The sequence below is a fragment of the Camelus dromedarius genome, chromosome X (assembly GCF_036321535.1).
Source record: "Camelus dromedarius isolate mCamDro1 chromosome X, mCamDro1.pat, whole genome shotgun sequence".
Lineage (NCBI taxonomy): Eukaryota > Metazoa > Chordata > Mammalia > Artiodactyla > Camelidae > Camelus > Camelus dromedarius.
In genome coordinates this window covers 14,225,559-14,240,430 of record NC_087472.1, presented here as the reverse complement: position 1 = coordinate 14,240,430, position 14,872 = coordinate 14,225,559, and the positions used below count along the sequence as shown (strand labels likewise).

General features: G+C 37.8%; 1 protein-coding gene across 1 annotated transcript; it reads right to left on the bottom strand.

Moving 5' to 3' along the window:
• Positions 1 to 2,208: 2,208 nt before the first annotated feature.
• MMGT1 (membrane magnesium transporter 1) lies at positions 2,209 to 13,193 on the bottom strand. The gene is made up of 4 exons (XM_010997505.3): positions 12,843 to 13,193; positions 9,001 to 9,053; positions 6,884 to 6,987; positions 2,209 to 5,256 (listed from the first exon to the last, which is right to left on the bottom strand). The coding sequence occupies exons 1-4, from the start codon at positions 12,919 to 12,921 to the stop codon at positions 5,097 to 5,099; spliced, it is 396 nt and encodes a 131-aa protein (XP_010995807.1). The 5' UTR covers positions 12,922 to 13,193; the 3' UTR covers positions 2,209 to 5,096.
• Between the last annotated feature and the right edge of the window lie 1,679 nt (positions 13,194 to 14,872).

Here is a 14,872-nt window from a genome sequence, read left to right as displayed (position 1 = left end):
GTGCAAATGGTATTGTGGTTAAATGGGAGAATGTCCTCCCTCTTACAGGACAGGCATGCTGACATATTTAGGAATGTCATGATGTCATGAAGTGTGATGAAGTCTGCAACTCACCACAAACAATTCAGGAGGGTTTTGAAAAAAAAGCATATTTGTAGAGAACAAAAGCAAAAGTAACAAAATGTTAGGAATCTAAATGAAAAGTATTCAGGCACTCACCAAACTATTCTTTCACACTTTCTGAAAGTTTGAAATTGTTCAAAACAAAATTTTAGGGAAAATATCAATAGGATTTTAGAATTGGAGAAAATAATACTAAAGTTCATCTGGAAATACAAACATGCAAGAATAACTACGAAAAAAATCCTGAAATAATAATGTGGTATGGCCTAGCAATGCCAAATACAAAGTGTGCAACAACTTTAAATAATTAAAAGACTGGTAATCTTTGCAAAAGAATGCAGAGTTCAGAAACCTAAATATTCATGGAAGCTCAATGTAGGAATGAGGATGGTTTTGAAATCAGTGTGGAAAAAAAATCAATATAAATAAGGTTGGGATAAGCAGATAGCTATTTGGGGGAGAAAAATGTTGAATCCTTACCTCACTCCTTCCACCTAAATAAATTCCAAATGAATCAAAGATTTAAAGATTAAAAAAAAAACTTAAAAGTCCTGGAAAAATACATTAAATTTATTCTTAAATGTAAAGAAGGCCTTTCTAAAGCAAGGCACAAATCCCAGAAGCCATAAAGACTGATAAGTTTAACTACACAAATAAATAAATAAAACTCAGGAAAATATTATTAAACATATGACAATGGACCAATTTTCTTAGCTTACAAAGAGCTCATACAAACTGATAAAAAACAAATCATCTAATAGAAAACAGAACATGACCACACAGTTCACAGAAAATGAAATCTAAGTAGCCAATAAACATGAAAATGTGTTCCATCTCCTTCATTAAAATGCATTATAGCTTCATTAAGATGCAAAATACCATTTATTCACTTTCAGATGATCAATTTTTAAAAAGTTGAGTGCCCAGTATTGGCAGGGGCCTCATAAATAATTATTCTTATACATTGTATGTGGAAGTAAAACTGGGCAAAGACTACTGGAGATCAGTTTGGCAAGAACTACTGACCTGAAAATGAAAACTATTCTTTGACCCAGGAATTCTATTGCTAGGAATTAACCCTGTTGATTTAATCTCATCATTAGTACAAGTATGTTCACTTCAATATGGTTTAGCAATAGCAAAATATTGCAAACACCTGAGTGTCCATCAATGTTTAAACATTTGTAAGACATTCATATATTAGAATACCACACAGTCATTAAAAAGAATGAGGTATTTCTGTATATACTGATACAGAAAGATCTTATAAGACACAAGTAGCAAAAAAAAAGCAAGGTACAGAAGAGTGTATACAGTCTGATTCCATTAATGTAAAAACTTTAAGTATTTATCTGCTGGCAAATAATTTTTTTCCTGAAAGAATATACAAGACACGTAAAGCTGGTTACCTTTGGAGAGAGGTATTAGGGGCAGGAGGGAAGGGAACAAGTTTTAATTCCATGCCTTTCTGTACCTTCTGATTTTTTTTGCCATGTGCATATATTACCTTTCTTTTTTTTTTTTCCTTTTAAAAGAATACTTGATTAGTAATTAATTTTCAGATATTCCTACATAGATTTGAATACTGGTAGTACTATTTTTCAAAATACTGCAGGTAAGTGCCAAGTTTTGCAAACCAGAACTTCCCCTTAGATTTTCATTAAACTTTAGATTCGCCCCCTGATGCTTTAATCACAATGATTTCCAGTTAAGTATAAAGTGCCATTTTGTAATGGCAGTTTGGCTATATAACAAATTTACGATGGAATGATTAACCACTGCTACTTAAGGACCAATATTCTTATACTCCAAAGGGCATTTGATAATTCATAAATATAAATATAAATGAGAGTATACATTCTATTTCAACTCTAAAAAACATAAAATTGCAATAAGACTTTACATGTACAATGAAAAGTAAAGTATCCATTGAATTTAGTAAAACAGCATCACATTGGAAAAAATACAGTCATTAAAATGAGATCTTACATTTTTCTGGGGACAGCGAAGCAGAAGAAAATGAGATTAAAAGTAAAACAAACATACAAACAAACAAAAAAAAAAAAACCACTACCAAAAACAGGGTGAGACAATCATTTATTTATTGGACAGGGCAAGGTCATTTAAAGAGAGGAAACATATCCAAAAGAATGTGTTTAGCTTGGTGTTACAGGCATTGATGCTCACAACAAAGAACACTACTCAATACATCATGGAAAACAGGCCACATACAACCAGGGAGATGCTGTCATGCCACTCAAAAATAAGCCACAATGCTTAGGAAACAATCATTAGGGAGTTACAGAGCATCGTAGTCTCCAATTCGCCGATCTGCATTTTCTACGGCTGGGCCATTAGCCCAGAGCATTTGGCTAGTTCCCTGGTTATTGAGTCCTCCTATATTCTAGACAGCCTTCAACAGTACACACTTCTGAATGTCACTGATATTCATAGGCTTAACTAGCTCACATCACTATATTTCTGGAATACCTTAGTACTATCTCATAGTACTATAAATAAAATTCTGAACTTAGTATTCCATTTAGCACTGCCCAAATCACCCAAATCCTATGGTACATACTTGAAAAAGACAGCAGAAATTCACTGGAGGAAATTAAAGAAAAAATGTGGGAAGCTCACCTGACCAGAGGTATACAAGCTCCTGGCAAAACCAGACACGACTGAAAACTGCTATGTCAACTATTTGCCACATTATTTCATCATTCTTAGAAGGACCTTCCTGACCAGGCAGGCAAAGATTTCAATCCATTCTAGAGACTAGACAAAATATTATTAAGTAGTAACACATCATGAAGTCTTGGTTCTGATGAAAAACTATTCAGCCTAAGATTGACTGAGAAACCTGTTAGGTACCTGACCCTACCTTACACGGACTGATTTTTGACAACCACTTCCTTTCATAGCAATCACAGTTCTCAAGACGAGAAGTTCTCACTCCACATAGAACAAAACCATATTTCGGAAGCCAATCACAAAAGACCAGAAACGGCAGGAATTCATTCATATTAAATGACCAGAATAGACAAATCTATAGAGACAGAATGTAGATTAGTGGTTCCCCTGGGCTGAGAGGCATTGGGGAGAAATGACAGTTGATTGCTAAAGGGTACAGGGTTTCTTTCTGGGGTGACGGCAACACTCTCAAATCAACTGTGATCATGGTTGCACAATTTCATGAATATATTACAGAATCACAGAATCGTACCCTTTCAATGGGTGAATGGTATGTGAATAATGTCTCAATAAAGTTATTATAAAAACATATTAGGGAAGGAAGACAGGCCCCCAAAGAGAAGAAAACAGGAGGCTCCTGCAAATCAAGTCATACCTGAGGAAATGGTAGACAAACATGATGTAAGGAACTTGTTTCTCATACACTATTTCAATTTAATTATGATCACTTTAGCTCCTGACTTCATATTTTTAATTCATTTCTAAATCATTTTAGGTTTTCAACAGATTTCTAACTTTGTTCTCCTTAGAGAACAGAGTCAGTGTTCCACAGACAGACTGAGTTGGCAAAACAAAACTAAACAATGATAGAAACCGAAAGACAAAATGATCTTGTGCTTCGGGGCTATGTGTTACCAGGCAGAACAGAGGAGCTGAGGTTCATTTCTAATGGAAAAAAAATGCCATCGAGTATAAGGGCATCTTATGACTCTTGCCTAAAGCACATTTCCTTTTCAAATCTGCATACAGTTATTCCCTTTACACCTATACAATTCGACAAAAGCAATGTTGTCATTCCTGTGCAATTCAACAAAAGCAACATTTTCGACAAAGAAATGTCAAGCTTCCTGCAGATCAAACAGCTAGACACATTTCCCTAAAACTAAAATTACTGTTCCTAAAAAAATTCTGCCCTGTACCTTCATCTTCACCTTCAGCAACATACAATGAAGACGGAAAACTCTAAGCCTGCTACAAATCAGAAGCTATTAAACAGTTTCCTAAATGACTTTCCTTTTTTAAAAAAATTAAAGATATTAGTTCCAAATATTTAGAACATATTTGGCCCAATTCCTTTGAAGTCGACCTTTAAGAAGACGTTTCCTTTATTTTTACTAATTCACTAGCTTGATATGCAATAAAATAACAGAGACTTTGAGTAAGTTAAACTGGCTAATGACAATCAGTTTTCCTCAGTGATCACTATTCTTCTACATAGGCAGGATGATTAATTCATGAATAGTCTTTTTGGTCTATCTTCAACTATTCTTAGACTACATAATCAGTTAGGGAAATTTTTTACAGATAAATGAAAAGAATACAAGTAGCTTTACAGCAAGTTGAGTCTGTTAAGTATATTTGTTATGACAAAGGATTTCTGACACAAAAATTGCTCACTGCACACAGAACCCCAGAGAAGTGATGAAACAAGACAGCTGATGTTAAGAGGTATATGGGAGCGGGGTAGGGTAAGAATTCACAGAAAAATTAAAAACTGGCAAGTATCTGCTAAAGCAGAGCCACTTTTTAGGGGGCATAAGAAAAACTGATAAGTCACCATTTTGGTCTCCTTAAAGAAGTCCATTTGTTGTTAAGAACTGAAGACCATTTACTGTCGTTCATGCTGCAAAATGCAGTAGTCACACTATTTCGAAAAGGATCCTAAAAACTGTAGTGCAAAAGAAAAGAAATCTAAGAAAATAAATAATTACAAAACCATTAACATTTTTCAAAGAAATGTGTTCAAAACAGTGACTCTTACAAAAAATGTGAATTTGTTTTAAATGAAAGAATTCTCTCTATGAAAGATCAGACTCATTTCACAGATAACTTATACTGCATTAATGATTTGATTAACAGTGTACAAACAAGGGCCATAGACTTTTTCTAATTAGGTCTGAAAGATCAATATAAATACTGATGGGGGGGGAGTGTTTTGTACCCCAAACTCCAATATTCCAGCTCTGTGTCCTGTCCTATTATTATAATTTGTAAAAATCTTAACGACGCAGTGATTCAAGTTTTCGTAACTTCAATGATGTGTTAGAGGATAATGCATCTTGGTTTGAAGAATTTGTTGTATCCGAAGGCCGGAACAGTACTCGACCACGATGATTAAATACATAAAATGACGGGTGATTCCTTAATGTGTCAAATGTCCTTGAAAGAAAAAAAGCATCAATTTTAGATAAACCTTTATAAAAGCCTATTTGAAAATAAGTAGGCTTCTAATGAATTTGAATTTGCTGTGGGTTATATTTTTAACTAAGTTTAAAAATCCATAAAAATCAGACTATAATTGGTAATCATACCATATCTCATTTTTTTTCTCCTATACAAAGAAAACAAGAACTGGAAAAGCAACATAAAACCCTCAACAATTTTTTTATTCAGGCATTCCTTCCAGGATGCCTATGAAAATACAATCACTCAACTTTAATCACTTCTATAAATCTAACACTAGCCCATGCCAAATAGTCCTTAAAAAAACAGTATATAGATTGTACCTTTGATTATTCTCATTTGTCCCTCGCTATTCAAGGCATCTGATCATTTCACAGATCTGTCTTCCAAGAATCTTTCAACGAAAAATTCCTTTTGGCCCTTCTGTACCCGCTGTTGTCCAAACTCATATATTTTGCTACCACCTACTAAACTCATGCATTTTGCTACCACCTACTTAATGCCATTCTGTTTTACTTCTTTCTTTCCTGGCCCCTTGCCTGTGATTCTTGGTAGACTTTGTAAGAACACTAGTGGGTGGTGATAGTGGAGTATCCTTTCTTCTTTCCAGTGGGATACATGTCATCTAAAAAGAGTTCACAGACACCTAAGTGTATGGTTTTTGGTGTTGGTTTGTTTTTAAATATTAATTTCCTGGGGGAAAAAGAGAACTCTTCTTTTGACAAAAACTCAAATCTCAAAGTCAGTCCCCCTGGAAATCCAAGCATACCCCCATATAAAACAGGAAGCGTGAGATGTGACTATTTAAAATGTGAATTAAAAAGTAATAGTAAAAATGGGGTGAATTTCCTCTAACACATAAATGTTTATTGTGAATCCTTCTAAGGAAATAGCGTGTTAAAATTTGCAGGATCAAAAAGGTGGGTAAAGTCCAGAGGTAAAATCAAACAAAGCTAAAGGATGATATTATGAAAGTGAGAAATATGAAAAGAAAAGTAAGCCAAGCTCATGAAAATAGCTTAGAAGTATAGGAGAAAAAAAGAAAGCAGAATAATGAAATATACTTTAGTCCAGGGACACAAAAGGGCCCAAGAGCAGAATTTATGTCACAGAATAGGTTCAAGTGATAGACGAAGCAGAAAACCCCTTATTCTTCCAAAGACTAAGCTGGGACAAGAGGATAAAAAGAGGAAAAAGGAAAAAAGGGAGGGAGAGAAGGAGGGGGAAGGAAGGAGAAGGGGAAGCAAAGGGGGGAAATAGGGGAGGGAAGGAGGGGAGGAAAAGGAAGGAAGGAAAAAATTCCTGGGGGAATAGCTTCCTAGATATCTTTTTTCCATCCATCAGTCCATCCAATCAACCAACAAGTAATTTTAAGCAATCATAATGTAACATCTTATTCTAATGTCAGTAATCTGTCATTGACCTCCCATTTTTCGTATCATATCAAACAATGTCTTAATATTTTTACCTCATTACTCAAACTGCATACTCAAAATGTAAAAACAAAATCAACTTTTATGTACCAGAAAACATAGATTTTAGATTATGTAAATGAAGCAAAACCCCCATGAAATTAAAAGTCTATGAAAAGGAAAAGACTTACTTATTTTTTAGTTCTGAAGTGGCATCCATGTCTTTAAATTCCCCTGCAATATGAACTATACCGTAACAGGTAACTGCAAAGGCCAGAAGCGTCTGAAGAACTATCTGTGAGTATAAAGATTGAGATTACTAAACAACATACAAATATAAAAATCGCAATTTTCTCTCCATCTCTTTCTAGCCTCTAACAGGTATTTCTCCCAGATCCTATTAAGGAGTCAATTCCCACTTTAAATGATTTGGACTGAGACACAATAAAACCTTCTATAAGTTCTGTGGATTGGCTGTAAAAATACTTCTAGGTATTGCTGAAATAGCAAAAATAGGTACCAAACCATTTGGAACTTAGTTATCAACAATTATTAGCTTCCAAGAGCAACTAATAATGTTTCAATGTATTATTGCTAAATATCACAGAATATAAGAAGAATAGCCCTTACTCACCACCCAGCTGAAGAAATGGAACATTGCCAGTAGTTTTCAAGGCCTATATGTCCCTCTCCAATTATACTCTTCATCCTCCCTCCCAGTTAACTACTGTGTAATCAGTTCCTTGCTTTTCTTTATAATTTTACCAGCTTTGTAGTACATCTAAACATACATTTCTTACTTTCTCCCATTTTGAGCTTTTGTGTGTGTGTGTGCGTGTGTGTGTGTGTGTGTGTGTGAGATTTCTCCCTATTGTAGTACGTAGTTGTAGTCTATTCATTTTCACTGTGTTTTGTATTTCATTGTATGAAAAAATCCCACAATTGACCCACTCCACTGTTGATGGCCATGTGGGCTGTTTTCTGTCTGTGACTTTTACGTCAGGACGGTATCTTTGTGTATGTCTCCTGGCCCATGGGAGCGCAATCACTGGCATAGAGCATATACAAATTCAACTTTATCAGGTAATAGCAAACTGCTTTTGAAACAGGCTGTGTGAGCAAAAACTTGCAATGTTTGATATTAACCAACATGGGGTTACAGGCATATTTTGTTTTCTTGATTGTGATTTTCTGTATTTTTAAAATTTTCCAATTTGTAAACAGAAGTTATTTTAAATAGGTGTAAGTGAGAGTGTGTGTGTGCGTGCATCTACCACAAAACAAAGGTGATAGGAGAATTAGTTAATAGCCACAACTACTATAACTTTAATTATAGACCATTAAAATCAAAATTAGCCACAAGCTATTACTCTGCCTTTCTAAATTAAAATCTAATGTCATATGTTATACTGGTTTACATTTCTACCACCAGCACAATGCAGTCATAGGCATCATTCACAAGGATGTGGTAAGTCTGAGTTGTCATGAAAATATGTCAAGATAAGTTGTTAAGTAATAAAAAGCTAATCATACAACTACACATATATACACATGATAATTTTTTTAAAGAAAAACTCTCTGTTTGATTAGATAAAACTATACGTACACAAATAAAGATAATGTTGCTTACGCATAGGAGAAAACTAAACTACTAATATACTTCAAAGTGTTGGGAGTAGAAGCAGAATTGTGAGCAATGGGGTCAGTTGGTTTTTGTTTTTTTAATTGTAAAAGGTCAGTTTTACTTTTGACGCTTACTCTTTGATTCTGTTATAAAGAACTTACTACTTTTGTACTTTAAAATCCAATAAAGATTAAAAACTGTGAGTGAAGCTCACACATGATTTCAGTTTTAAAAAAGCACTTCCTTGTTTTTCTTGTTTTGAATATATCCCTAAAAATATTTTGTTAGTTTTGGTTGTTTTTAAACTTTATACTTAAAATGAACTTTTCTAAAAATAAAAAATACAGTCAAATAATCAACTGGTTAAGTCCATCTCAGACTATGGACAGAGCAACTTCTAGAAAGACTATTTAAACTAAGTTCTAGAAACCAAACAGAGAAATATTTTGTTTCTGAATCTTTGGGACTTACAGTAAGTCACAAAAAGTAGGTAACAGATGCTATTTCATGTCTGGAAAATTAAGAGAATAAAAACCAGTTAAAAATTGTAAGCTATGTGGCTAATTTTTAAAATATATTTTTTAAATTGAGGTATAGTTGATTTACAGTATACTGTTAGTTTCAAGTATACAACAAAGTGATTCAGGTATATATATTTTAATGGAATATAAATAACCAACTTACATCTATTGGCAGTGATTCATCTTCCTTTTCTGTTAATCGCATATAAGAACGATCTATAAACCAGAAGCATACCATTAAGGAAACTGTAGCCCATTTTTCTTAAAATGCAAGCAAATCAATACACCAAAGAAGCGACTGACTTATATGCTACAAAAAATAATGCTAATCCCAGATTCCTCAAAAACCTCTGTCTTCTAAGGCAGTCAGTCTGATCTTGAACTATTTTATTCCCATCATGACCTGCTTTGTCACTTTATAAAACAGGAAAAGAGTGAAAAGTGAGCAAACATGAGGAAGAAATACCTAAACATAATTTTTCTTTCATTAGTACAGGAAAACTAGAATTCTCTGAAATTTTTTCACTAACTGGTCAAAGAAATCACAATTTTATTTAAAAACTGAGTCTACAGAAAATCCCAACTCTTAAATAGCACCACCATCACACAAAATGGACAAAGCAGTATTGGTATGGAAATGTTTTTCTTGAAAAAATACGCTGGGGCAATGTTGGAATAGGAGACATTCCCGGACATCAATTTCTGCTTCTATGATTTAATTACAATTCTGCTACTGCCTTAGCCTCAGAAGGCAGCAACATATGAAGGAAAAGGATCGGGATTTGGAAGCTGCAAAGCCTGGATCATACCACCAGCTCTTCAACTTGTCTTAATGGACTATATCTCATTCAACGTAAGACATCCTTGTGGATTGCAACATTTATCTCAATTTCAGAGTGTTAAAATGTAGGAGTGGGAGGGGGAGTGCATCTGAATCAAAGAAATATAGTATGTATCTTTTCACTGTCTAAGTTTCCGTAGCAGTAAAATGGCAATAATATGAGGATCAAATGTAACGCATGATAGGTGCTCTGTGGTAACAAAGTTCATCACAGCAAAGACCAGCATGCACCGTACCTCCGCGTGCTATCTGCTGCCCAGTGTGACAGGACACAGCCTCAAAGGTAATTACTGGTCTCTTTCCAACATGAGCATTATAAAGAGGTCCCACCGCAGTGACAAATGCCACAAGGCATTCCCACCTTGCATAAAAACACAAAATTCTAATCCTAGAGGAATCTTGCACAATCCCTACTGGTTAATAACATGTTTAAAAACCCAAATCATTGTGAGTGAGCATATATTGCCTCTTAGAAGAGAACGTATTTAGAGACATTTCTGAAGGTTATTTCATATGTGTTATCATAAGGACTGGTGTAAAAGAAATCAAATCCATACCAAAATAGGCTTTGGCTAACTTCCTACTGACCATTCAATTTCCAGCTACCGTTCTTCCTTGCATGAAACCTAATCTGACTCTAGCATTACCTGTGGTCAGGCATTTCCTCACCTGTAAAACAAAGGGGATGGACTTCAGTGATCTATTTCCTTGCTCCAGTACTTTAAAATTTTACAGCTGATGTCTACTATAGAAAATGTCGCAGTACTCCACAGTATTCTAATCTTCTGTAGGGCAACGCTTCTCAAAAGAACATGCAAATCACCCGGGGATCTTATTAAAATGCAGATTCAGATTCCACAGATCTGGGGCAGGACCTGAGTTTCTGCATTTCTAACAAGCTCCCAGGTGATTCTCAAGATGCTGGTCTATTGACCACACTTGCTCAGCAAGGCTCTAGGATACCTTCCTTAACCCCTTTGCCCCCCGAAAAACGACTGCCCTCATCTCCGTGTATCTTTACATACTTTAGCATAGCATCTATATCACTTTACTGTGACTGTTTCTTGATGCACTTGTTTCTCCACTTCACTTGAACTCCCTCAGGGCATCACTGCACCTTCTAGCACCTAAGCAGAGCGCAATTTCAACCAGTTACTTAAGAGTGAATTTTACCAAGCAGTGTAGCACACAGGCTCTATCAAACTGCCTGTCTTTGAAGCCCGGCCACGCAACTTATCATCTCTGTAATTCTGCACAATTTTCCTAGCAGTGTGTCTCAATTGTTTCATCTTTCAAAGGCGATAACAACAATATCTACTTCACAGGAGTTTTGGTAGGATTGAATTATATAATACATGTAAGGTGCTTAGTTCGGTGCCTGGCACATGGTAAGCGCTTAATAAATGTTAGCTACTATCACTGTTATCATTAAAGATTAGAATTTTGGAGAAACTGTCATAAAACAGAGTAGCCTGGGGAAACATGACAAGTAAATGTAATGTGATACCCTGGAGTGATTCCTGGAACAGAAAGAAGACATTAATAGGAAGACTGGTGAAATCCAAATAAAAGCTAGACTTTAGTTAATAGTAATACACCTATGTCCATTTCTTAGTTGTGACATTATACCATAGTAATATGTTACCAATGGGGGAAACTGGGCAAGGGGTATTCGGTAACTCTCTGCACTGTCTTTGCAACCTTTCTATAAATCTAAGATTTCAAAAAAAATTAAATAAAGCTGATTTCTGTCAGACAAATCTCATCATACTACATGTATGTAAAAAGTAATCTTAATAATTGATTATATTAATTATATATAATAAACAAAACAAAAGGTTTTTATCTTGAAAACAATTGGAGCTTTGAAGAAATTCACATTCCATTTTCTACTTTATTCCTGAAGATGGAAAGTAAGCTAGCAAATAAAGTAATAAAGTTCAACTCTGAATTTATTTCCTTCATTCAACAAATTTATTGAGTACTTACTGTAAAGAACATTGTGCTAGACACTGAGATCACAGCAATGAACAAAATATATATTGTCCCTGCCCTCGTGGGCTCTATAGGTTAGGAAAGAGGTCAGGAAACTTTACCTGTAAAGGGCCAGATAATAAATATTTTAGCCTTTGCAGACCTTACTATCTCCTTTGCAACTACTCAGCTTTGCCCTTAGAAAGCAGTCAGAAAAACCTAAATGAGTGAGCGTGGCTGTGTGCCAATACAACTTCACTGATGGACACTAAAACTTGGATTTTACATAACTGTCATGGATCACAAAAATGGTATTCTTTTGCTTTTCTTCCCCAACAAATTAAAAATCTAAAAGCATGCTTAGCTCACTGCAAAAACAGGAGGGATGCTGCACTTGGCCCACATGCCAGAGTTTGCTAACTCCTGGTCTAGGAGAGAAGGAAGACCTCAAAACAGATCAGCTGTCACAAGACTGGACTGCATCCTCTGCTGGATTCCAAGTTTCTTCCTGGCAATATAATTGTGTATGTATGATAAAGTATTTTTACTTTTTTTTCCGTTTAAACTTCCCAGTCACTCTTCGACATAGAAAGGGCAAGAGTTAAAATCCACTTCAATGAAGCCTCAAGGAAAAGATATGATGCGCCCAAGGTCACAGATTTAGCGGTAAAGCGAGTTTTTAATAACCAAGCCCTCCAGTCTCCCAGTCCAGTGCTCTTTGCCCTGTATCACAGTGCCTCCCTGAGGCAAATGGTCACTTATCAGTCTGCCTGGACAGCCCAGGAGTGCCTAAGACGTTGTCCACCTAGTTGTCATGGGACCATGAGCATCCGAGGTCCTCGATCTGACACTTCGCCTGATCAGCCCCATGCTGCATCTGACATCACTTGTCGGGGATTCCCGGGTAGGCTCCCTCTCTGCCCACCCTGCAGCGTGCCCGTTCTGCTCTGTGCCCTCCGCCCGATACCCCGTTCCAACCCTGCTGCAATCCCAGGTGCCCCACTCTCCTCAAACTCAGACTCCAAGCCTTTCCACCAGGGAGCCTCGCACCACTTCTCACTGTCACCCCAAACTCTAAGGTTTCAAATGACCGTTCCCGGGACACTCGGTCTGACACTCCCTCAGGGGTGCGCCCACACGCCGCCCCCGGAGTCCCGCACCGGAGCGGTCCCTGTCCCCCAGGCACTTACGCTGCGCAGCGGAAAAGGCCGCGTGGGCTAGGGCAAAGAGGCCGATGCCCACCAGCCCCTTCCACAGCGACGGCGCCATGACTCCGGAGGAGCAGCAGCCCAACAAAAGAAGCAAAGGGCGGCGGAGCTGTTCCTTCCTCCACCGGCGGGTGTCCGCGCAGCGCAGAGAGATGACGTCACTGAACCCCCTGGGCGCGAAGTGTCTCAGAGGTGGAAAAAGCAGGGAGCCGTGAGAAAGCGGAAACAGGAATGCCGGGAAGAAGGGGAAACCGACACGGAAAAAGGTCTGCGAGTGCCCGGGAGCCGGGCCTGCGCTGCGCTGCTGCTCTGCGAGGGGCGGAGCTGAGCGGAGGGCATAAACGAAGAGGCGCAAGCGGCTCAATGGGGAAGCGGCGAGCAAGGGCGCCAGCGAATGAGCGCGGGCCGCGGGGCAGGGGCGGGGCCTGTGGAGGGTGCCGGGCGGGGCAGAGGGACCAGGGCCACTGGAGGCGGTGGTTAAAGGCGCTCAGCTCTGGGTACCTACCCCTCCGCAGGAGAGTTTTGTTTGTTTGTATTTCTTTTCCATCATGCTGTGCCCTTTGTTTTCTGTCGACCTTTCCTGTGCTTCAGCCTTCTGGGAACCAGCACTGCGGAAGGAGGCAGGGGTGTGAAAGCGAGGAGGCGGGTGGGTTGGAGAGGAAAACCACCCCAGATTTGGAGCCCCAAACACGTGGCACGCGAGGGATGCTCAGTAAAAGTTACTTCCCTTCAGAAGGTCTATGTAAGATAAAGATTTGCCCCCAAAGGGGTGTAGCGCGGCAGGAGTGTTTTGTCACGAAGAGAACCAGTTTACATTAGGGAAAAATGAAAGAAGACTAATAAAGGGAAGCTGACAACACAGGCCCATCTTCTCTGTCTCTGATCGGAATAAAATACACTCTTTCTCAGCTTTTCTTTGTCTTCATCCCCGAAAATGTAGACATTTTACATTGACCTCTTTCCACTCTGCTCTCCTTTGGCCAGCTCACCTATTCATTCCCACCGCTTTCAGCCATCGTCGGTATTAGTGATTCCAATCTGACATCTCTATCTCAAATGTCTCTCCTTAGCTCCAGACCTGCATTTCCAACTACCCGCTGATCATTTATTTTCTACCCTGTGGCACTTCAAACTTAATATGGCCAAAATGGAATTCATCCCTTTTCCCAAACTCCCCACTAACTCCTCCAGTGCCCCCTGACTGGTTGACACAGCGTTGTAAACTGCATATTACAAGGTAAATACAAAGTATAATCACCATTCTTTCCCCCTCAACCCTTTCAGAATTCTACGTTTTAGCTGCATCAATTTCCTTGGTCTCACTTGCTACTAGATACCTACCCTGACCACCCTTTTAAATGTGCAGTCTTCTCATTCCTGATCCCCCTCACCTGCTCTATTTTTATATCACCTTCTAACATACTCTATAATTTACCTATTTATTATGTTTGTTGTGTTGTTATTATTTACTTTCTCTCTCTTTCCCCAGGAATGTAAGTTCCAAGAGGACAGATTTCTGTCTATACCTAGAACATTGCCTGTCACATGATAGGCATTCAAAAAGTGTTCCCTGAATGAATGAGTGAACTATGGGAAAGAAAGGGGGAGGGATGTATCCTTGTTTGAAAGGATCGCTATAGAGTATCCTTCCATTATTTTGAACTGGGCTCAAAAATCCCTGTGGACTTGTACACACCCTTAAATTTTGATAACATTTTGACTGATGACAAACATTTTTCTGATATACTTGAGCTTCCTCAAAGGTGAAAAAAACTAGAAAATAAAGAAGGCGGCGAAGACTCATCAGAGTTCCTCAACTTCACCTATATGGTTTTTGCCCTGGATCCTGTTTTCCAGACATTTAATTATGGTCATTATTTTTCCCCTGGTTCTCTCCAATTTCTTCACCTCTAAGCCAAGAGTTGACATGGTACTTGATGAATGTCAAGTACAGCATATTGTATTCCTTACAAATGTACCTTCTTATAAACCTCACAATCAAGAAGAACCAG

Bases quoted from the DNA above. Each gene is read 5' to 3' on its own strand.
- MMGT1 (XM_010997505.3), bottom strand. From the start codon at position 12,921: ATGGCGCCGTCGCTGTGGAAGGGGCTGGTGGGCATCGGCCTCTTTGCC. The intron at 9,054-12,842 runs GTAAGTGCCTGG...TCTGGTTTATAG, and splicing joins GGCCTTTTCCGCTGCGCAGC to ATCGTTCTTATATGCGATTA. The intron at 6,988-9,000 runs GTAAGTTGGTTA...TTATACTCACAG, and splicing joins ATGAATCACTGCCAATAGAT to ATAGTTCTTCAGACGCTTCT.